General features: G+C 46.1%; 1 protein-coding gene across 2 annotated transcripts in view; it reads right to left on the reverse strand.

Annotated features, from left to right (window-relative positions):
- Window positions 1–13,890, reverse strand: part of Dtx4 (deltex E3 ubiquitin ligase 4) — a 36,251-nt gene extending 22,361 nt beyond the window's left edge. The window contains exons 1-2 of one of the 2 annotated variants that reach the window (XM_029472721.1): window positions 13,861–13,890; window positions 3,523–4,246 (exon numbers count right to left, since the gene is read on the reverse strand). In XM_029472721.1, coding sequence (XP_029328581.1) covers window positions 3,523–4,139 — 617 coding nt within the window. In that variant the 5' untranslated portion in view covers window positions 4,140–4,246; window positions 13,861–13,890. Of the gene's footprint in view, window positions 1–3,522; window positions 4,247–12,747; window positions 13,752–13,860 lie in introns of those variants that run through there. The other variant, XM_021151899.1, reaches the window with a different exon arrangement.
- Between the last annotated feature and the right edge of the window lie 10,603 nt (window positions 13,891–24,493).

Raw genomic sequence — 24,493 nt, forward strand, 5'->3', positions numbered from 1 at the left:
CAGGACAAATTCACCTCCCCACTCTATCTGAAGAGGCTAGAAGAGCCTGCCCCCTATGGTATGTCCCCTGGTCACCACTAGGGGACAGCACGTGCCGCACAGCCCCCCGCACCTGCCTCCTTTCACCATCTCCAGGGCCCCCACCACAGCTGATAAAAAACTGTGATCTGAGTGACAAAGGCCACCTTTGTTTCCACAAACCTGACTGGCAGGTTTCCACACACTCTCTGGTCAACCAGGAAGTACTCCAATCCTCAGAGCAGCCCGAGGATTGTGGCATGTGGGGGCGTCTAGAGAGAGAGATAGGGGAAGCCTGTTTGTGGAACACTTGAACACTCAGGAAGACTTTGGGATCAACCTGTGGGGCCAACCTTCCTCTGTGTGTCAGGAAGGGGCAACCTGGTCCCTGGTCTGTGGGCAGCAGTGGGGCTCAGCGGAGGGCAGGGCTGTGTGCTTTACCAAACACCAACAGCAAACATGGAGAAGAAACGGAAAGTGACTGCCCGCATCTGTACACAGCCTGCTTTGCCTCTGGCAGCTCTGGCCAGATCCTCTGTATTCTGTGATCACATCTGCCTGCCTTTAACCTCAGCTGTAAACAAGGTCCGATAAATGTCTGCTCCCTTGGGGTCCCTGTGAGGCTGTAGGATCTAGGTCAAGTGTTGGTAAACAGCTGAGCCTTGTGCAAATTTGGGCAACTGTTTACACTTTTATTTTCCAATTGTCGAAGGGCTTGATTTCTGCCACTTCCTGCTTTAATAATCCAGTTTTCTCACATTCTTGACCACAGGGTATCAGGTATAAAAGGCAGAGTTGAAAGCCTAGCAGTACTGGGGACTGTGAGCAAGCAGCACCTGCCTGCCCTTCCCCCATGGTTCCTGGTTAAAATGAAAATCCCAGAAAACCTGTCCTCTGCCCTAGGGCCTCAGCTATCTGAGCCCAAACCCCTCCTTCTGTGAAGCAGCGGTCCAATAGCAAGCCTCCTTCTCACATCTTCCAGGCAACCCAGCCAAAGCCCTTTGACCTAATCATGCACTGGCCAATCGGAAGACAGCCCTTCCCCCATCCTCTTGGGCTGTTCCCAGTTATGGAGGATCCAAGTTTTTATTTCCATTGATAAAAGTAAAACTGAGAGGAACTGACACAGTAGACACAGTAAAGAGAGGGGGCCTGAACAGGCCGTGTGTGTGTGTGTGTGTGTGTGTGTGTGTGTGTGTGTGTGTGTGTGTGATATCCTTGCAGACCTCATGCGGAGAAGGCTAGTGTTTTCTGAGTTATTCACCAACCCAGGAAGCCTCATGAAGGACAATGGCCTTGTCTCTAAGGCAACCAGCAACCATGCCTAGCTGGAGGTACCGAAGCCTGAACTCTGAGGGGAGAGGGGTGACTGCTGCCCTGCACCTACCCTCCCACCCCCTTTAAGAACCTCCTGCTTGTGTCTGAATAATTTGCTGTATCTTTTGTCCCCTGCCAATACTTTCTCCTCATCCCACATTGCCTGCCATCCTTGATCTTCCTTTTTTTTTCACCCTTTCCTGTGGGAAAGTTGCTTGAAGAGGTCATGGGCAGAGGGGATGGGGACGGGGCTGTGTAATGACAGAAGGTTGATGGCAGTTCCAGACAAAGAGGATAACACATGCTCATTAGTGGCCAAGAAAAGCTACAAGGGAAGATGGCAATGGGAATGCAGGAGGTGGAAAAAAGGTGAGAAGAAAGGGCTGGAAGACAGAGAGAGGTGGGAGGGGCCCCTTTCAGAAAAACAGTGCAAAAGCAACTCATTTCTATAGCCCTTTTGAATTGTACTGCCTGGACTGCACTCACTTCTCCAGCTTGGCAGGGGAACAAACAAAAGAAATGAAGCCTGCTGAGTTCCTCACACTCGTTGTAGTTCAAGGTGATCTCGGGGTATCTTTCTTCATGATGGCATGGGGTTACTGGGGCATTTGTCAAGGGGACAAAAATGATGTGTAAGTTGGATTGGCTCAGCTTAGCCTTGAGTTCACTAACACAAGGGTATAGTCATTAGATCATCATCATCATCATCACCATCGGCAGCTAATAGCCATTGGACTCTGTGCAGTCTCTGAAGGCTTCATTTAACCCACGTGACAACCCTAGCACTGAAGTCCTATTATGATGTTGCTCAACAGCTAAGAACACTGAAGACAGAGGAAACAAAACTTATTCCAAGTGGTACAGCAAAGAACTGGGTCCAAGCTCAAGAGTCAGGGGGTCCCCTACATACACTGAGCCTCCTCTTATGGGCTGGCAATCACCCTGGAAATCTGCTAGAGCACCCAGCACTCTGCTGCAACCCCAAGTAGAGAAGCAGAGTAGCAGCAGGATGCAGGCGCCTCTTCCCCGCTGTCCTGCACTTCCCCAAGGAGGAAGTCATGACCATCCATCCCATGCCTCTGGCTGGCATTACAAGCTGCCTTCACCTTCACTGAGGCTTTAGCCAAAACAAGGACAGAACAGTGCACAAAAGCTTGTGTTCCAGCTTCTCTCCACTAAGGGAAGATATCTCTCAAGCAAAGTGCCCATGCTTAAAATGCATCAGCAAAAGAAATGGGCGGACATGGGCAAGCCCAACGGGGGCTTGTCAAGGAGTGACCTCTATCCATGGAGGGTTTCACAGTGATTCCATGAGCAGGTTCTGTAAATTTGGGACTATCATTTGACATACAAGGAAGGACACTGACTCTTGCAAAGATCCTGGGGCTCACACAAATGAGAGGCAGGAAGAGAGGCTGTTCCAGCCCAGTCCTCTTCAGTTCAACTGTGTATCTTTCATTTCCTGTCCCTATGCTAAGACTCTGTTTGGAGACCCAGCTGAGTGTCTATAGTATTGCCTTAGGGCAGCCTAGATTTTCAGTCTAGGGACTCATTCCAGCTCTAAACCCTTTTCAACCAGGCAAAGGCTGAGTGCAGAGAGCTGGGCATTCCCGTTTGCTGGTTGAGGGAGATGGAGAACATAAGAAAGACTAATGGCACCTCCAACAGCACCAGCGCGTCATAAGAATGCTACAGTGGGCCAGGAAAGAAGCAATCCTTGCTTGGCGCCTATTGTACTGAGGTAAAGGGGAAAGAGGATTATAAGGCCGTATTCCTACAATATATTTGATTTTATCTGTTAAATGGGACAGTGTCACCAGAGTCATTATAAAGATTATAAATGAGATGATAACACTGTCAAACCAGAACACAGTGAGCTGAACTAATGTGAATGGGTATGCCCCATGTTTCACTAATGATGGAGTCAGGGCTCCATGGGTGGATCTGGCTTCAGACCACATGGCAAATGAGAAGTAAGACCCCAGCTAGATCCAGACCTCTTGGATCCCTAATATGAAAGACCTCCTTGTTCATACCAGGCTGGCTTCGACCTGCCAGGGGCAGCTCAGCCTGAGAAGACTAAACAAGCCTGTCTTGGCAAGTCCCTCTTGCTGTCTGACCCAGAAGTGAGTCACATGCTATCACTGAGGTGGTTACATGCTCTGTCACAGCCATGGAAACACCTACCCGGAGGCAATCAGCACCCGGGACTGGGCAATGGCCAGTCGCTGCAGATTGGACCGATTCAAAGTGGCCAGTGCCACCCTTCCAGTCTTCCTGTTGCTTCCTTGTGGGCTGGCAGGGGAGCCTACAGTCGCCGCAGCTGGTGCATTAGAGACTTGTCTTCGGATAACCTGCGATGGGGCTGTCTTCCCTGGGCCCCGAATGGTGCCAGTGGTGTCTAGTGGCTTTGCTCCAGGGGCAGGTGGCTGGGGCAGCTTGCCCACTCCAGAGAGGGCCATGTTCTTTCGTGCTGCTGGAGGCTGAAGAGGTCCAGTGCCCCCATGGACCACAGCAGCCTTGACGCTCATCACCAAAACACACTGTGGACAGGAGCAAGGTGGTGCAGGGGAGGATGTCGCCGGTCCAGGACTGACTGGCCAGGACTGAGTCTTTGGCATAGTGCCTGTGACCATGGGGTAGATGAGGTCTAGTCGTCGTCGGACACGGCGCTGGCGTTGGGTCTGCCTGTTGATCTGGCCCATGGTGCTGAAGTCTATTATGTAGCTGAAGCCAATGGAGGTGAGGTCGATCCATGGGTGCTGCTTCTCATAGGCATACTGAATGGTGATGCCGACTTCCATGTCATAGGGAGTCCAGGAACCATTGTCATTCTCCCATTCCCACACAACACCCTTGCCAGGGGCTGAGGATGGGTCGTAGTAGTTTCGTCGAACTGGGCGGAGGGTCCCTGTCAAAGTCAGAGAGAGGAGGAGTTAGAGCCTGTATAGAATCCCACTGATTTGAATTAGATTCACAGATAAACATAACAGGAGTCCTACTGTGTGGCAGGCCCTATGCTGCCTAGTAGTGTGTCAGTTTTGAATAAGGCTTATTTAGAGAAGCGTACAAACAATCCAGAGTAGAAGTAGAAGAAACCACACGGAGGGCAGGGCAAGCATTGCCAAACAACAGAATGCACCTCCAAGCGTGGGGTTCAGGTACATTGGTTTTCAGACAAATCAATTCACTTTCCAGCTAATTCAGAATACCTCAGCCAATAGTTGTTGGCTCCCTGCTGGGAGCTTTTACAAACAAACAAACAAACAAAAACACTAAAGGTGATTCGTTTATACAATCAATGAATATAAATTCACACATGCCAGGATTTCTCATGAATGGGTTTCTCAGGATTTCTCACTTGAGAGAGAAATGCCCCCATACATAGAACTGCTCATAGGCCATCTCTGTTCCTGTAAATATGCCTGCACTCAAGGCTATGGAAGAAAAGAACACAGAGTTTTGGAAGTCTAGAAGAAAGGGGAACAACTTTGTTTCCATCTAGAAGGCCAGAAGCGGTGGCAATGAAGCTCACCATGATTCTTTCAAAGCACATTAAAGAGAAGGAAGAACTGGGTTGGTGATTGACTCCTTGGGTAAAGAAACTTAATTCTAAGCCCATGGCCTGGATTTGGTCCCCAGGACCCACATGGTGGAAAGTCCAACCGACTCCCATAGGTTTTCCTCTAACCCCCAAACACATGCCATGGCCCAACCCACCCAGCCCCTGTCCTGCCAAAACAAATAAATGTTAAAAAAAAAAATTAAAGACAAAAGTGTGTTATTGGGAGATGGGGCATCTTCTTAAGAAAACTTTCACCCGTTTCCCAGAATTAAGCCTTTTATCAGCAAGAATAACATTCTCAATGGTCACGAGAACCATTTAATAATTATCTAAGATTTTCTTCCAAGAAACTCAACCCTTCTAAAGATAGCATCCTCTTCATTTGATGGCCTCTCTGTGGGTTTGGAAGAGCCAGGGTGATTACAAGATAATAGGACAGCACAGATGACCCAGCGGGACAGCAAGACAACTGGCCTACAGAGTCAGATTCTCTGCCTCTTTTTTCCTTTCCCCTCCCTAATTCCAAATTCTGTCTCCAATCAAGACTCATTTCACAGCATCAACATCAAGGCTCAAGACTGAAGAGGGCTCTGAGATGCTGGGGTAGGGGGTCCCTGTATCTACCAACTTAGGCTTCATCTGAGGAAGTGGTGGGAAAAGGCTCCCCTTTCCTGGCCTCTGACCCAACCCCCCTTCCAACCCAGAGGGAGACACCATGACTGGGACAGAATCCCATTCAAGGGGGAAAGAAAGGAACAATGGTTATTCAGGCCTTTGCCAGGGTCATAACCCACTCCCCACCCCATCTCCAAGCCCCTTAATGACCCAAAACATCAACATTCAGAGAAGCAGAACAATCCTCTATTCAGTGCCAGGACCTCTGCTGGGGGCCCTTGGGTATCAGGATGGGAGGGGGGTGTTCCCGGGTTAGCCTCCATTTCCTTCCTTAGCAGCAGGTCAGCTTTCTGGGGAACAAAGCACAGGGTCCATAAGGAGCTTCCATCGCTTCCTGCTGTGGGAGGAAGCCTTCTTTCCTCATCTCTTAGGTTTCTATTACATAGCTCCTTCAACAGGTGGACTTGAAAATTAAATGAAGAAACAAGTATAGAACCACAAATAGGAACCTCGCACACAGCAAGTGCTCAACCAAATGGCTGGTGATTATTATCATAGCTCATTCTGTGATGTTATAGGGAAAGAGCAGTTTAGAGGACTCTGTCTCTCTCTCTCTCTGTCTCTCTTTCTCTGTCTCTCTGTCTCTCTGTCTCTCTCTGTCTCTATCTCTCTCTGTCTCTCTGCCTCTCTGTCTCTCTGTCTCTGTGTCTCTCTGTCTCTCTCTCTCTCTGTCTCTCTCTGTCTCTGTGTGTGTGTGTGTATAAGGGAGAGAGTTGGCGAATACAAAATCACCCTGCCCTTATTGACCGTTCATTACACTTAGACAACTGCTCACAGGTACCAGCTCTGTACAACTTCCATGGCAATCATCTTACAAAGCATCTTTTACAGATAAGAAAATCAAGTTCAAGAGCGTTTAATGACACTTTTTAACATTCCCTCTAGAGAACACGGGCAATGCACTTGACTAGTCCTTACAAATGCATTTTTGATTGTTTGATTGGGTTTTAGACAATACAGTTATCAATCCCGGAAAAGTCTGAACTGAACGTTGTCTCTAACTCAGTAAACGAATTCCTGGCTCCACACGCAGGCTCCTAGTTTAGCTCCTTCTATCCTCTGCATTTCCCATTACTTCTGACAAATGGAGACCTCCTAATTCTCAGGCACTCCATTGCAGCTCCCCAACTCTTCACCACAACCTCCCGCTTACAACCCCACCCCCACCCCCAACCCCCCACCTCCATCACACTCATGTCCTAAAACTTTCCTCTCTTTTACTTCTTGTGCCTCTGTTCATCCGTTCTTGAAATGTTCTACTCTGAGCCCCACCCCTCAGGAAGCTGGAGGTGCAGAACATGACTGTTTTCAGATGGCTAAGCTTTCTCTTCTTGTAGGTGCTGAGTGGGGGCAGGGATAGAGCTGTGTAGCTCTTTGTAGTCCACTCCCCAGTGCTATGTCTGGCAGTTATAAAAGCACCATAAACTGGGCCATGATTGACTGAACACTCTGGCTACTGTCATATTTACTCATTGATCGCCTAGTGTTCAGCATCCCATTAGTTGCTATGGAGAATGCAAAACTCAAGCATTCCTCAGTTAGGAGACAAAGGTGTGAGTGGCTGTTGATGATACAAAAGGAGCCAAGGGATGTCAAGGAGATGCAAGGTGGCAGAGAAATGACTAGACCCCTTCTCTGTTTAAATCTTCCTACAATATTTTCTTAGGCTACCACAACAATCCCCTTCCTCACCACAGCTCCTTCTTCTCACATGGTCTACACATATTTCTTGCACGCTGGCCTCTAGTCTCTCCCCCTGTTGCTATTCTTCTCTGCCCTTGGGACTCTTCTTGATGCTAGGTCCTCCTTCAGAAGCACTCAGCAAGCACTTTCTTTACTCTTTCTGGTTAAATAAAGCGCATATCACCAAAGGGAAATGTCTGTGACCAAGTCAAAATCCTACATTGTAACAGCACTGACTTCGATGTGAAGTTTACTCATTTATCTATGTGGCTAGTTAGATAAAGACCTGCTTCTCTCCCTAGAGCCTCAATCTGGTGACAGTAGGCACCAAACTGTTTATCCTAGTTCTGCCTCAAAGGATTGACTGGTCCTGGGGGCTCAATAAATAGTGATCAATAGCTGAAGGAATGATGGTTTGCAGAACTTATAAAGAAATAGATGACAAATGTCGTAAGTCTTGAATAGTCAAGTGGTAAGAAAGGGTATCCCTTCAAGGAGAACCCATGTGAAGAGGAGGAGTACAGACAATCTCAGTGCTACTGGAAACACCTAAGGCATAGAGGGGCAAGTTTGAGCCAGGGCATGGAAAGTCTAGAACCTCAAGCTGTGATGGACTTTGTTGTCGGTTAGTGAAGAGCTAGTGAAGTGTTTTAACTGTAAGTGACAAGACCAGATCTGCTCTCCTGATCAGTTCAGAGTGAGTAGATGCCTGCTGGAGAAAGCAAAAAGAGAGCCAGGAAGACCCCACAGAAAGGACTGGGAAGGACCTGAGCTTGGACAGCTGGGTACTCTGCAAACAAGATTTCAAGGCCACTTGTTCATAATCCCCAGGGAACCAGCAATGACCTCAAGACTCAACAGCCTTGGCCTGGGAATCCAATTGTGTTCATGCACATTAAAATTCCAACTGATGGCTACACATCTCACATCCCAGGACACATTAGCCACCCAGGCTCTGGGTGAGAGAAAGAATCCCGAGGCTGACCGTGAGAAAACAGCAAAATGGTAGCAAACAGAGGAATGTGAACATGAGATCATTTTTGGAGACAAAGTTGCTGAATTGAGTTCAGTCCTACAGGGTAGTCATCAAAAATACACAACGTCAAAACCCCGAATCTGAGATTTGAGAGAAGATGAGATCTCACTTTTTAGACCATGGTTCTCAGCCTTCCTAATGCTGTGACCCTTTAATACAGTTATGAATGTTGTGGAGACCCCACACATAAAATTATTTTTGTTACTACTTCATAACTGTAACTTTGCTGTTATGAATTGTAATGTAAATATCTGACAGGCAGGGTATATGATATGTGACCCCTGTGGGGAGCGTGACCCACAGGTTGAGAACCATTGCTCTAGAGACTGCTCTATTTGAAATGTCCTCCTCCTGATATATTCAGGACCATGAATTAGATGGTCTAAAGAAGGAAGTTCCATCTCGTACTATGGTGTGATGACGGAGGAAGAAGGTCTCTAATATGGTAGAAATATAGAATATTCACAAACTAAGAGGAAGGGAGAGAAGGAAAAGTTGCTTTCCCCCAGGTACCCAGGCATAAGCATCCAAAAACATCCAGGAGGTTTTGTATCTTGGGAGAGAGAAGACAGTGCTCCAGGCACGGGCTGAGGTCACTAAGACATGTAAACCACACCTGTGTTTTTATAAAATCCACTATCCAAGCCCTAAGCTTCTCTTACTAGCACCACCTCAGCTCACCCTCAGTGTAGAATGTTCCATATGGGCAACACATTGGATATTCTATTACTGCTACGTTCCACATGCCTGCAACTGCACACGGACTCAGTGGACAGTGTTCACAAAGGCATAGAGGGGACAAGGGATGTGTCATTAGACTCTTAGCTCTGCCATTGACTAAGTAACTTGAACTCATGAGCAATTTAAGCTCTTTCAACTTGTTCCTTTTTCTTTAAAATGGGAATAACAGTCTTCATATAATCCTTAAACAAGACACCTCTGCAACTTGCTTGACATATCATAGACACATCTCCTCTATACTGCAGCATCCACATGGTCATCCAAATGTCTACCTCCTCCATTCCTGTGCCCACACTAAGTAGGAAGCAATAAAAGAGATTTTGTCAAATCTTGTAATACCACTCACTCCTTTCTCATTGCATTAATGATAAAAGAGATAGGCTAGTACTAAACACTTAGAGCTGGAAAGACTTACTCTTGCATCAACCTATTTTATTTTCATTAGCATCATTATTGGTGTGGCGGTCTTGCCCATGCACCTGTAGATGCCTATGCTGGAAGAAAAAGGTCTTTGAAGGCTTCTCTCCAATCTACAAAGGAAAAGACCTGAACAGTTAGGGAAAGGCCTCACTACAAAGGAAAAGAGACAGTAGAGAACTTTGGATGGAGAAGACTCTATCAAGGCTTATAGAAATGGCCAAGACTAGTTCCTACCTGCCTCTCTTCTTACCTTCTAAATATTCTACAGCCCAGATGCCTAGTGAAAACTAGCCTAGAATGTAAATCAGCTCAAGTCTGGGGAAGGAGAACCCAGGGCAAACAGAAGCAGGCACATGGGTGTCTGCAACCTCCCAACCATCTCCCTGGAGACAGTCTGGATGCAGCCAAGAGCTCTAAGGAATGGAGAGACCTAAGACTTACTAGGTATCCAAGCATACAGTTCTGAAAAGAGAAAGCTCTCACGTCAAATGCCTATAAAAACAAGACAACCAGAGAGAGAGAGAGAGAGAGAGAGAGAGAGAGAGAGAGTGATTGCTGCTAGGCAGGGAACTTTGAGCTTGTCTGTCTTTATAGAGATTTTTCTGGTTCCCAGCTTTAAAGTATCGCTTGGGGACAATGGGTAATTTAATTAAATATTGCCAGGGCTTGGCTGAGGTTGCCTGGGAGTTGGTGGCTTAACGTTCCTTCCATGTCATAATCTTATCAATGGTCTATGTTCACAGGAACTGAGTTCTTGTGTCATCGAAAAAGGGAGCACAAGGCGGTCAGAGCTGACATGAAAGAATTCTAATGTGCATTTATAAGCTCTCTGGCAGGCACAGCCTTTCTAGGAATTTAGCCCCATGCCTTCAGCACCCTAGCCTAGCACTCGCCATAGGGGAAGTAGATACCTAGGAAAGTGATCTTGATGTAGGAAAGAGGGGGTGAAACCAAAGAAGTATGAATGTGAAACACACAAATGCAATCTTTAAAAAGAATTAAGGCCAGAGGAGGTGGTGAACATCTGTAATCCTAGCACTAGGGGGGGAGGGGCTGAGACAGGTAGCTGGCCAGTTTGGGGGCAACCAGAATAAATACCTAGACCATATTTTTTTAGAAGGGGTGTAGATGCAGAAGAAACAGCTCAGTGGCAGAGTAGTTGCCTAGGATCATGGCTATTCTCAAATGCAGACATAAAACAGAAGCAGATCCAGCACCACGTGACCTGCTATAACTACTAGGCAATAGGTACTGACCTTCAAAAGTGCTACTAGCAGCCAGACCCTGGGACAGAGAGTCTGTCACTCAGTCTATGTTCTCCAGAACTTCACTTCTGTCAAGAGCAACTTCTACATCATGGATGCTCTTAGGTCTATCTATGTTCATCTGAGAGAATCCCATTAAGTCACAGATTAAGCCTCCAACTTCCTAACAATGGGGCAGAGGATGGGAGTCAGTCCATTACTAGCCTAGCTCTCCATATGCTGCACAGATTTAGTCTAAAATAGAAGAGCTAAACTTGCTGTTTTATTTTGAGCAGGCCTGGAACTCTGTCAGGTGGTCTGTTGATCCCACCTCCAGGGCTCAGCTGCTTCCCCCACACACTCACCCCACACTCTCTACCAGGCATCACTTCCAGATCCTCCACCAAATACACAATGGGCATCTCCTTCTTCCTCTGAGGCTACATTTAATCCTTTCTCCCCATCTCCCAACATTTCTATTTATTTTCTCTTCTCTGTCTCTCAGCTCCTCTTCCCTGCTTTTTCTATCAAAGTTCCAGCCAACCAGATGTTAAGCTTCTGGAACTTTTTTCCCCCTCCAGAAAGTTTTCCTCCATTGGCCATGGTCATACAATTCTTGGCAAAGAGGTTGTTCAGAGTTACGACTACAGATCACAAGAGTGAGGAACTGCACCTCTTTCCCATGACAATCCCAATTAGCACACAGGATGTGAAGGCTTTCCTAGGAAGCTAGAGGACCTGTCCAGCAGCTGTTCCCTGAGTCACAGGGCCCTCCTCCTCCTCCTCTTCTCCTCTTCTCTCCCCCATCCCCACACCTGCTCCAGGCTCTGCAGTTACACCCTTGGGACAGGCTAGCCAGAATTCCAGAAATGACCCCACCCACCCCCCAATTGAAGAGATTACTGTATGGAGACAGAAACTTGTCCCAAGTCATCAGTTAAGCCGGGACAAACTAGACCCAAAGAAGAGAGCACCCTTGCTTTTCTTCTTTCTCCAGTGGCTCCCAACCCTTACTCTAACTTAACCTATAGAACTCCCTTCCTTGCTAGGATCTGGAAGAGCTACACGGCTGCGAGATTTGCGGCAGATCTAGTGGCAACTTGATTTTTATGGAAAGATAAGAGTTTAGTGCCTTGGGAGGCCAGAGTAGTGGCTCCTGTTTGCTATTTTAAGCAAAAAAAAAAAAAAAAAAAAAAAAAAAAAAAAAAAAAATCTAAGGACAGTTTCTTCTTAGCCTTTCTTCTTCTCCTGCTCCCTCCCTCTGTCCCTCCTCCTCCTCCTTCTCTATGGACAAAGGGAGCAGCTTCCCTGCCAGGCATTCCAGAGCCCAATCCTCCCGCCTCCTCTCTCCATCTGCTCTGGCCTGTTGCTTCAGTGCTTGGAGTGTACAAGCAGAGGCATCTGTGGATGCCACCACATCCAGGATGCTCCAGTCCTGGAACCCATGCTCCACTCTCTCCCAGTATTGTCCCAGCCCTTCCATACAATAGACAGTAATTGGAGACTGGGGATCCTTTTGCCTCCCCAAGTCTCATACCCAGGAGCTGACAGTGGGAAGGCTGGGTCCCTAGAAGAGGGCCATATAGACATTAAAGTTGAAAGGGGGTGGGGTGAGGGGGGGCAAGTGTATGTTAGGTCCAAAGGTGCCTGAGGCAAAGCAGGGTGAACTGAGGTGTGAGCAGGTGTGAGCCAAGAGGCTCAAGTAATATCTTGCTGAAGAGTCAGCATTTCTTGGGGTGTGTGTGGGGGGGGGCGGTTTGCAAAACCCTAGAGTTCTTGCACAAAAGGCTACTAGGGGCTGATGGGGGCAAAAAGGGGGTCTCCTGCAGCTAGGCTGAAGCTGGGTTGTATAATCAAGACTCTTTAAACTACTTGCAAGGACATTTACTTGGAGGTGGTCGTGGAATCCTGTGAGGACCTAGGGAAGAGAAGCACCTGCCCTCAACACCTATAGCTGATGCCAGTGAGCAAAGCTGGCCACTGGGTGGATCACAGCGGACCCACGAGGCGGGAGCTCCTGGGACAGACAAGAGATGTGAATGGCTCACCCGTGTCTTGGCGGAACTGGTTCATGGACTGCAGGTCGATGATGTAGGGCGCGAGCCGGCTGTCCACCTGGCCCAGCACCACGCTGCCCCCGGCGCGGGGACCAGCGCGCACCACCGCCTCGATGTGGTGACTCACGGCTGGGCTGTAGGGACGCCAGCGGCCGTGTTCGTTCAGCCATTCCCACACCACCACTGCCGAGGCCAGGAGCATGGCGAGCCCGGGGTTGCGGCGCGGTGCTGCCCACCTCCCGGGCCCGGCCTTCTGCGCTTCCTCCAGCGCCGCCGCCTCCGGGTCTCAACCGCGCCCCCCGGTCCGCGCCCCACCGCTGCGGGAAGCCTCAGCTGCGGCCCATGGGGGAGTCCACAGCCGCGTAGGCACTGGGACACGGACCCCGGAGCTGCCCGTCTCCGACTGCGCTCCGCCGGGCTCCGCCGCCTCTGCCGCTGCTCCGAGGGGTCCAGCGGCTTCATGCAAAGGCCCGGCCCTGCGCACTCGCCGCCCCGCCTTGCAAAGCCACCCGGGGGCGCGCGGCCCGAGCGCGACGCTGCACCCGCCTCGCACCAGTTGCGCCTCGGGCTCTGCGGGCGCCCGCGTGGATCGCGCCGCACGGTCACGCCCTCCGCCCTCTCTCCGCTCCGAGTAAGCCGACCGCGGTGGCACAGCTCCCCCTCCCTGCGGCTCGGCTCAGTGGCCTCCAGGAGGAGTCGCCCCTCCCGGGCAGAGCGCCAAGGCGAGCTCGCGCCCGCGGAGGCTTCCCTGGTCCCCCTGTCTCGAGAGCACGCGCGCCATCCCGGTCTTAGCTGCCACTACCGGGACCCAACTTTGCAGCCTGTTCAAATATGGAACTGTCTGTCTTGTCTGTCTGTCTGTCTGTTTTCAGCTCAGCACCGGCCGTGTCCTGGGCGTGAGCTCAGAGGCTCGCATCTCCCTACAGCTCGTGCATGCACACGCATTCTCTCTCTCTTCTCTCTCTCTCTCTCTCTCTCTCTCTCTCTCTCTCTCTGTCACACACACATACACCCCCAGACACACACATGCGCGCGCGCAACCCCCCTCTCCCGCTCCCCCACACAGGAATTGCCCCACGCTCTCCTTGTTCTGTCCGTTATTACCTCATCCTCGCCTGCTCCGTTCCCTAGCTGTCCATCAAAGATGCAGAAGCCACGCCCCATGGCCACTAGCACCAGCGATCTAGAGCTTCCATGCCCCCTGCTGGTCCAAATCCTCAAGTGCAGGTCAAAGGCCACACACTTGTGACCATCGAGAGCCAGTGCCAAGGGTTCCCTGCGTTTACATAGAGAGAAAAGAAGTTCTTGCTGTCCATTTTTTTTCTGTTAGAAGACACAAGATAGACAAATTCATCCTGCAGTGTCTATATAAATAAAACCATGAGACAGCAGAACAAACGCAAGCTAGACTCGCTCATTTTGATTATCAATGGTTAAAGAGGAAAGTAATATAAAGTGGGTTCTGACTAAAGGGGATTGAAGCCTGTATTGCACATTATTGCTTGGCATGGTACATCACACGGGCAACTTCCACACTTGAGAAGCAAGAAGATGGAGAATTTCATGCCACATATCCAGACCAGATCTCCAAACGAATTAAGTTAAACATTTTAAAGAGAATTATGTATTAACCTTGTCAGAAAACACACACTTTGTTTCTCCGTGGGTGGAATTGCACGAACAATGAATCCGTTCTGATAAAGTGAAGCTGGAATTTGGAGCAATCTTATATTGGTAATGAGATTGCGAATCTTTTTTGGAATGGCTTTTCCATAGTTTCATGTGCTCCTTTTATATTTGAGGAGACAAACAGAAAACCGCTCCTAAGCAGAGAAACTAGAAATTTCCAGATAGAGGAAATTTAAACTAGGGAAAGGTGTGGGTGGGTATTAAGAAATATTTAACTGTCTGCTTGCAGGACAAACAGGAAGTAGAAAGAACTAACGCTTACTTTCTGACCATTCTCTTTTGCATTCCGTCTTCTTGTGTCTACCACGATAACACGGCAGGGTAGTATAGTAGAAGTGAAATGAATGACAACACAGGAAAGCATTTGCGCCTGGGTAACTTGTTAGAGAGTGAATATAGAGGAATCAGTTGTAAGATTTAATACTGAGTGTTAACTTGACAGGATTTAGAATCACCCAAGAGACAGACTTGCCAGCATGCCTGTAAGGAGTTATCTAGAATCAGTTAACTAAGGTAGGAATACCCACCCTAACCTTGGGCAGCATCATTCCATGACTTCAGTTCCCAACCAAGTAAAGGGAGAGTGAGAGTGGCCTTCCAGTGCCTGTCACTCTTTCTCCTTACTTGTCACACTGTGATCAGCTCCACCATTACTTCCCTGATGAACTGTGTTCTTGAACTAAGAGTCAAACAGTAGCTTTTTAGATAGTTTGACACAGTAACCAGACAAGCAACTAACATATCAACTATCGTTACAAAAGTATCTAGGTCAATAAGCCACACTAACTTATAGCTCATAAAAACTGATTTGCAAATAATAGTTTCTAATTCTAAGTCAATAATAATTATAAATGTATCGACATCTTAAAACTACTTCAAATATATCCCAACCTCAGCTAATCTGGGTTACAACCTCCCCCCTAAAATTCAAATAACATCTCGTTTGAATGTCCAGACTATATCACCAAAATAGTGTCTTTTGCCGACACATGACATAAAACTCCTTAAACAAATGACTCAACATGTTATCTGGACTTATGGTGGTTATAGTGAAACCTCCCTGAGATTTAATATAATAAAGCCAGGCTTGAAGAATTTGGTAATGCTTTTAAAAATTTTATCATTGCTCCCACAAGCTTTAATTATTTAAAGTGTTTTAACTTTTTCCAGAGAGTATTCATAGCAAAACATTACTTTTTCCAGTCATTCATCACTATGTAATAAACCACTCTGAAATTAGTGGCTAAAAACAGCAGCAACCGTTTTCTTTGCACCAAACCTGCAGTCAGACGAAGGCTTCTGAACACACTCCGTCTGGCTCACACAGCATTAGCTGCAGGCAGCTGGAAATAAGATCGCTGGGATGGAGTCGATCAGACTTGCTTACTTTGCTTGCTCTGCTGTCAGCTTATAACTCGGGCAGAGTTTTTTGACCAAGGACCTAAGCAACAGTCATGGCACCCTTGCTGCAAAGAAGCTGGCTTCTAGCTAAGTGAGACCCCGACAAAAAGCCTAATAGAAGCTGAATTACTGTATCATGGTAAATTACCCTTGGTTGAAAAGGCTGGGATTTGTGTATCTCCTTTCCCCTCAGTATCCGATTATAATCATCCAATGTTTGCAAAATGACCATATACACTATTACTGATACTGGCACAATTAAAATCCAGAAGGTACTATCATGATTCATTACTGCTCTATCCTTGTACTATATTTTGTTTTGCATGCAATTGTGCATCTATAGCAAAGATGCCTCATTCTGACCTTCCTCCTGTTCACTCATCTAACCACACCCACTTCTTCCCTACTGTCATCCTGTCTGTGACTGTCACCTACACATTCTCCATATTCATTTTGTAGTTTTAAAAAACATTTCATTTTAATAATTTTAATTGCGTGCATGTGTGTGTGTGTGTGTGTGTGTGTGTGTGTGTGTGTGTGCATGCAGATGCCTGAGAAGTCTTGAGGCATCTGGCCCCCAGAAGTTGGAGTTACAGACAGTAGTGAACCACCTGTTACAGGTGCTGGAAACTGAAGTCAGGTTATCAGAAGGACCAGCAAGTATTCTTAGCCATCTCTCCTGACTCTGACTTTGTGTTCTGTTTTGTTTTAAAAGAATGTTATATAAATGGAAACATGAGTACCTAGTCTTCAATGAGTTGGATGTTTTTTTATTAAGCACAATTTACAATTTTTTGACCCTTTTGAGTTCTGTGGACTGTATCTTTGGTATTCTGTACTTTTTTTTTTTGGCTAATAGCCACTTATTAGTGAGTACATACCATGTATGTCCTACATTGCGGAGCGGGAACTTGTAGAGCCCACCTCCAGCAGAAAGACAGGGCATCAAGTAAGAGAGGGGCTGCAGTCCCACAGTCAAAACTCTGACCCATAATTATTCCTGTCTGAAAGAACTTCAGGGATGAAAATGGAGAGGCACCTGAGGAAAAGTAGGTCCAGGGAAAGGCCCAAAGCAAGATCCAGCTCAAGTTGAGGTCCCAAGGCCGGACACTGTTACTGAGGCTATAGAGTGCTCACAAAAAGGGACCTATCATGACTGCCCTCCAAAAGACCCAACAAGCAGCTGAAAGAGTCAGATGCAGATGCTTGCACCCAACCAATGGTCAGAAGCTGCTGAGTTAGGGGAAAACTGAAAGAAGCTGAGGAGGAGGGCAACTGTGTAGGAGGACCACCAGTCTGGGCCCTAAGATCTCTCAAACCCTGGAACACCAACCAGGCAGCATACATCAGCTGATATGAGACCCCCAGCACATATACAGCAGAGGACTGCCCAGTCTGGGTTTAGTCAGAGAAGATGGACCTAATCCTCAAGAGACTGGAGGTCCCAGGGAGTTTAGAGGTCTGGAGGGGTGGGGACATCCTCATGGAGACATGGGGTGGGTAGGAGGTATGGGATGTGGAACAGTCATAGTTGGAGGGTGGAGCGGGAGGGGAATAAAATCTGTAGTTTAAAATAAATAAATAAATAGATAGATAGATAAATAGATAGATAGATAAATAAATAAATAAATAAATAAAAGAATCATAGTAACTGTGGGTCTTTCATTTAGATCCTCTCTGTTAAAGTGAAGTTCCCTCTAGTGTGAGGTTTTCATAAACAGACATAGAGTTTTATGATACACCTTTGGCATTTATGAATAGAATCATGTCATTTTCTTTGATGTGATTGCTTTTCAAATCATGAAGTGTAGACTTGCTTCCCTGGGATAAAACCTATCTAGTCTGTGACTAAATAGAAAATAATTGCTGAGTTCTGTTTAATATTTTACTGAGGATTTGGGGCCATGTATTTATGAGAGATATTCTTCTGAAATTTTTCGTTTCTTTTCTTTTTCTTCTTTGTGGTCTTTGAATGGGTTTTGAAATTCAAGTAATAAGAGCTTCATTATGCAAGTTGGGGAATCTTCTATGATATTTTAATTCCGGAAGAGCTATGTGAATTCCCTAAAATATCTAGGTGTGGATATTTCTTTTTAGAAATAGTTTAGTTATGAGTTAAATTTTCTTAGTTGTTATAGGGTAACTCAAGGAGGTGTTTGGCTTGTATGTTTTAATGACTTCATTCATTTCTTCAAGGTTGTTGAATGTATTGTGTGGAGTTGTTCACAGCCCTTGTTTGTTATGTATATGATGTCCTCCGGGTCTATCACGATCTTCCATTTCACTCATGATATTGTATTGAAATTTCACCTGTTTCCTCTCTTAACATTTTCCCTTCATTACTATCACCCTCATCATCATCATCAATAGTAGTAGTAAATTCTTTGTGTATCCATTTTGTCATTCTCTTTTTCTAAGTGCTCTCTCTCCCCCCTTCTCTCTGTATGTTTTTGTTTCTGTATGTGCATATAAATGCATGTGTGTGCATGTATACATATGAGTGTGTGAATGTGAATGCCACAGGCTGATTTAGAATATACTCAACCAGTTGGCTGAGCTGGCTGGTCAATGAGCTTTAAAGACCTACCTGTCTCTGCTCACCACTCCTGCCATTGCTATTGCTCCTCCTCCCTCCATGCCCCAACCCTCTCCAGAGCTGGGTTATGATGTGCCATTATGCCTGACCTTGATGTGGGTGCTGGGGATGCCAGCCTTGGTCCTCATGATGGCACAACAGGCACTTTACCAACTGGGTCTCCTCCCCAGCCAACTTCTCCACATTCTTGAAGTAGAAGCTGTGACTTGGATTTGAGACATTCATATTCAAATTCAAGCATTTATGTACTCAATTTGCCTTCAAAACCGCTTTAGCTGTTTCCCACAAGTTCTGATGTGCTCATATTTGCTTGATGTGCTTCTCTTGAGACTTCCTTTTTGATGCATGCATTATCTACATGTGTTTTGTTAGTATCCCAACATTGAGGAAATGGACCTGGTGTCTTTCTGTTACTATTCCTAACTTGATTTCATTGTGGTCACCAAATAAATTAATACAATTGAACTTTTCAGATTTATTGAGGTGTGTTTTGTAATTCAAGATGTTTTCTTTGCCCCTGTGCAAGGGTTACTCGTTAAAACGGGGCGTTATTGTTGGTTCTAAAAGTGTTCGCTGTACTGGGCTGTGCTGGTTTATGGAATTTATTTAGTTTTCCTGTACCAATGCTCAGGCTAGTTTTCTATGTAACAGCCCTATAGATTCTCAGAAAGAACTGTTAACATTTCCAGTCATAACCATAAACTTTTCTTTTTCTGTTTCAGCTCTAATAGGCTTTGCTTCACATTTCTTGTCACCTTGCTGTTTTGTGTGCCCATTTTTAAGATTATTGTCTTCTAGGTGAGATATTTTTATTATAAGATAATGGCCCTCTGTCCCTCATAGTTGTTTTTGATTGGATGCCTGTTTTATCTGATATCTGTGGGGTAAATTTGAGCCACATATTATCAGATCTGACTATGTAGTGTTGGGAGACTAAAGTCAGGCATGTCTGCATGACCTTTCAGTTAAAAACTCTGACACTACAGCTTGAGCAAGCTTCCCTGGTAGACAATCCTGCATGTGTGGGATCATCCATTGTTGCTGAAAGGACCAGCACTGGCCATACAGCTCACCAGCAGAAGGCAACTGATGCATAAATATAAAAGTACTGAATGAGGTCTGTGTGAAGAAAGCCACCAAACCAAACCAGTAAATAATCAAATGAATTGGGAAATATGCACTGTGGGAATACTCAATAGTGCTAAATTAACTTTTTTTCTAAGTGCTCAATAAGTTTAGTGAAATGCCTGTAGAAATTCTACCAAAGTAATTTCGAAGATATTTGCTGAAGGAAATATGCTAGTTTAAATATGGAATTCCAGTTTTTCCTGTCAATATTTAAGCAAACAGCTTTTGTTTATTATCTGCTAATTCTATGGCTGTTCTAATCATGGCTATGGGCTTAATGTAGGGCTCCCCTAGAACTCATGTGTTCAAATGCAAGACCCACAGTGATACCTTAAGCGGTAGAGGTGCCATGAGGCAGGTGGGTACCCCTGAAAATGTTTTCAAGGAACCAGTTACCTTCTGTCCTCGTCTTCCCATATTCTTTTTAGGGATGTGAACAAATTTCATCTTGGAATCTGGAAGGTTTCACCAGAGACTAAATCTGTAAAATCAGTGCTTTGATCTTATATGTACAACATCCACATCTATAAGTGACAAATGTCTGCTATTTATAAATAACCTGCCTAGTAGAATTTTGTTATTGCTTCAGGAATGGACTAAGATAATAGTTATTTTCATTCTAGAAGTGTTTGAAAAGCATTCTTTTTTTTTTCTCATGCCATGATGTTTTTGTACATATCATCTATACAATCCTGGCATCTGTAAGGTAACTTCACTTCTTTCTTCCTAGTGCACACAGTACTTACTTCTCCTTTCTTGTTTTATTACATTGGCTAGGGTGTGTAGTGTGATATTGAATAGGAATGGTGAGAATAGAGAACACTGCCTTGTGTCTGATCTTGGTAGGAATGTGTGTAAGTTTTCCACTGTTAATTACAACAGGTACAGGGATATTTTTCATAACTGTCCTTTTCTGCTTGAGAACTTGCATCCATTTCTAGTTTGCTGAGAGACCCTGTGAACGCCTGATGGATTTTACCAAATGCTTTTCTGTACCCAGTGATAGGATTACGTTTATCTCAGTTGTATTTTTGCCGCAATTCAGTCCACTCCCCACACCTTTATCTAGCAATGCAATCAGGACTGGCATCTTCCATGGTCTTGTGATCCTAATTTTCCTTTTGTGAGTGTCTGAAACCCTGTCTGTTATGCTTTTCTCAGGCTTGAGTTGACATGGCCAGTTCACTATCAAATTTGTGCAAGGGAGGTCCCCAAGAGACCCATATACATCACTTGATTGGCTGTCACATCTCTTTCTTCCTCCCTGTCTGCCTCTCTTTTGCCCTCCCTCCCTCCCTCCCTCCCTCCCTCCCTCCCCTCCTTCCCCCCTCTCTCTCTCTCCCCCTCCCTCCCTCCCTCCCTCCCTCCCTCTCTCCCTCCCTCTCCTCATTCCTACCTGTCTGTCTATCTCTTTCTTTCCCTCCCTCCCTCCTTCTCTCCCTACCTGTGCCATAGAGGCTCTACATCCTCCTTATGAGCAGGTATCATTACCCGCTGCTCCTCAGATGCTAAGTTTGTGAAGTGACAGTCTATAGCTTCTAAAGTTTAGTAGACACACTGTATCTCCTGGCAGAAGTGTTTCCCTTCACAGGGGGTCAGGACCTGGCAGCCTGATGAGTCCTACACTGAGGAACAAGAAGAAGGGCCAGGAATGTATTCTAGCAAGCCATCCCTGTCTTTATCCCTTGCTTCCCAGGGATGTGTCAGAAATCTGATGTGGACCTCCCTGGCTTCAAATCAAGATTTTCGGTGTTAGACTTTCTCCTGGAAGCTGCACTGTGCTTCTACAGTGTCCACCCAGCTATCCCAGACTATCTATCTTAAAGTCCACTAACTCATGTTGTTAATTTCACTTGCCACTTTATATCCTTTCTTCTATGGAGCCCAGCATACAGTTCTAGGTATTAGGGTGTGTGTCCCTGGGCATCTTCTCCCATATTCCTTATGCAATTCACTTAGAGTCCCTTTGTTGCTCATGTTTAGGGCTAAGTGGTCATTGTATATCTTCTCAGAGAGTGTGATTTGTCCATTCCTGAGGACACAAAATGGAAAGCTCTGGATGCATAGTCACCTGAGTCCTCATGGTTAGGTCATTCAGAATGAGGCTAAATACCCATAGGTGCTATTTACAGAGAGTTGGTTCTCCCCACAGGAAAAAAAAAATGAGCCTTGGTTCAAAATCCCAGAAATCTGTGCTGTGATTTTTTCCAGTTCATTGTGCTCTTATTGAATCTGATAGTTTTAATATCTACAGAGCAGCCAGGATGCATGACAAAAGCAGTATCCTGTCTCAACCAATGGTTCTTCTGAAGATCCTTTTTTTTTAAAAAAGAAAATCTCTCTCTCTCTCTCTCTCTCTCTCTCTCTCTCTCTCTCTCTCTCCACATCCCAAATGCTGCCTACCATCTTGGTCCCCCCTCACAGAGTTTATCCCCCTCCCCTTCATCTCTGAGAGGGCAGCCCTCTTCATCCCTCTACTTTGGCGCACCAAATCTCTGCAGAGTTAGGCACATCCTTCCCCACTGAGGCCAGACATGGCAGTCCTCTGCTACATATGTATCGGGAGGCCTTGGACCAGCCCATGTATGCTCTTTGGTTGGTGCATCAGTCTCTGGGAGCTTCTAGTAGTCCAGGTTAGTTGACACTGTTGGTCTTCCTGCAAGGTTGCCATCTCCTTGAGGGCCTTCAATCCTTCCCCTAACTCTTCTACAGGGATCCCTGACCTCTGTTTAATGTTTGTCTGTGGGTATCTACATCTGTCTCAGCTGCTGGGTAGAGCCTCTCAGGGGGCTGCTATGCTAGGATCCTGTCTGTGAGCACAACATAGCATCCATAATAGTATCAAAGATTGTTGCTTGCCAGTGGTTTGGGTCTCAAAATGGGCCAGTCACTGGTTGGCCATCCTTCAGTCTTTGCTCCGACTTTGACCCTGTATTTCTTTGGGTCAAACGTTTTGTAAGTGGGTTGGTGTTCCCATCCCTCCACTGGGAATCCTGACTGACGATTGGAGGTGATCTCTGTTGTTGGACATTTGGCTAACGTGATGATGTGTAATCCCTTTTCTAATGTGACACAGCTGACAGTCTGTGTGTGAACCTGCAGATGGGTGAGACAGTACAGCCCCTGAGATCTGTGCTGCCTCCACACTCAAAGAAAGCAATCAGAGGGCATATCTCTTTCTTCCCAGTGGAATCTATACATCTCTCTTCTAGGTGGAATATGCAAGATTTGATTTTTACTATGGTTAGGAGGTCCCAGCATATCTCTAGTTTATAGAATTTCTGGTTGTTCTTGGAGTGTGCTTCTCACATTCTGATGTGCATCATACTGGGGATCTCATGCATTGTGTTAACAAGATCTGAGGAAAATAAGGGAAAAAATTCCTCCACAAGGACAGCTCTCTCTCTCTCTCTCTCTCTCTCTCTCTCTCTCTCTCTCTCTCTCTCCCCCCTTCTCCCTCTCCCTCTCCTCCCCTCTCCTCCCTTCTCCTCCCCCTCCTCCCCCTTCTCTCTCTCCTTCTCTCTCCTCTCCCCTCCTCCCCCCTCCTACCCTCTCCTTCCTTCTTCCCTCTCTTCCCCTCTCCCCTCTCCTTCCCTCCCTTCCTCCCTCCTTCCCTCCCTCCTTTCACCCTCTTTCCTTTTCTTTCTAACAAGTGCTGCTCCTTTTTCTAGTTGATGAGTCTCAGTTAAGTCACACCAAGAAGAGGGAGGAGAAGGCCTTCTGGGACCCCGGGCTCTGTTTCAACAGTTTCAACAGGTTATTCCATAGAATCCTGGCTCCTTTATTTTTACTATTTTTAAGGGTGTACTTGCGCTTTTCTCCTGCAGGCGGAGACATTGTGTTGGAAATAACCCGTGAATGTACTCACAAGCTTTCAGTTCAAGCACAGCGGGACTTTCCAGTTCAGATTCTGAGTTGCTTTTGCGAGTTTATACAGAGGGCGACTAAGGATCTACACTACACGTCCACTGGAAGCCGATGGTAAACAGGAGGGTGCCTTCTGAGGTGGAGAAGTGAAGCACAGAGCACAACATCCTACAACAGCAACTTGAAACCTTTCATGTGCTCTCATTCGTAATTTTCTCATTGCTTTCCCTTCCCCACTGCAAATTTCACGTCAATCAGTTGACTTTAATGCTTTTCCCCAACTCGATCACTGGGGAAATCAGAAGCTTAGAACAATATTCCTGCACAGGAGTCGGGGAATACGGAGATGCTGACAAAGCAGGTCTAGAGCGTAGCAGTAAGGATAGCAGAGAGGGACAGAAGGCTATGACCAGCCCTTCCTTTAGCTCCTTGCTCCAGAGATGGCCCCAAAGCACCAGCATGCATGTCAGACTTTCAATATTATCAATTAATGGCAGGTTGATCAGAACAAAACTCCATCTTTACCTCCATTCTCATTAACTTCCTCCCCTTATTTTGTTTTTTGTTTTTCCTGTACTTGAGAAGGTACTTGTAGTTAGATTTAGAGCCACATAGTTCATAGTGATCTCATTTCTTGATCCCCTATTATATCTACAAAGTTCTTTTGTCCAGATAAGCTAACTTATATGTATGTCCTGGGTTAAAACTCTGAAAAGCCTCAGAATGGGTGTGCTTCAGCACAATACTACTATCTTGACTCACATAGATGTTCATTTATAAAGGTTCATTTATGTTCATTTCTGGAGAGAGAGAGAGAGAGAGAGAGAGAGAGAGAGAGAGAGAGAGAGAGAGATTTACTTTCTTTTTAATCATGTGTACAAGTGTGGTGGTGGGTGGGTATGGGAAAATGTGTAAGTGTCCATTCTTGTTTGAATATATATATATATATATGTATGTATATATATTTCCCTATAAGGTAGATCACAGTCATTTTTTTTTTTTTTGGTTAGGAACACTAGGCAAAGTTTCAGGATTATTCATGGAAGACACTTACAC

The sequence above is a fragment of the Mus caroli genome, chromosome 19 (assembly GCF_900094665.2).
Source record: "Mus caroli chromosome 19, CAROLI_EIJ_v1.1, whole genome shotgun sequence".
In the NCBI taxonomy this organism is placed as follows: Eukaryota; Metazoa; Chordata; class Mammalia; order Rodentia; family Muridae; genus Mus; species Mus caroli.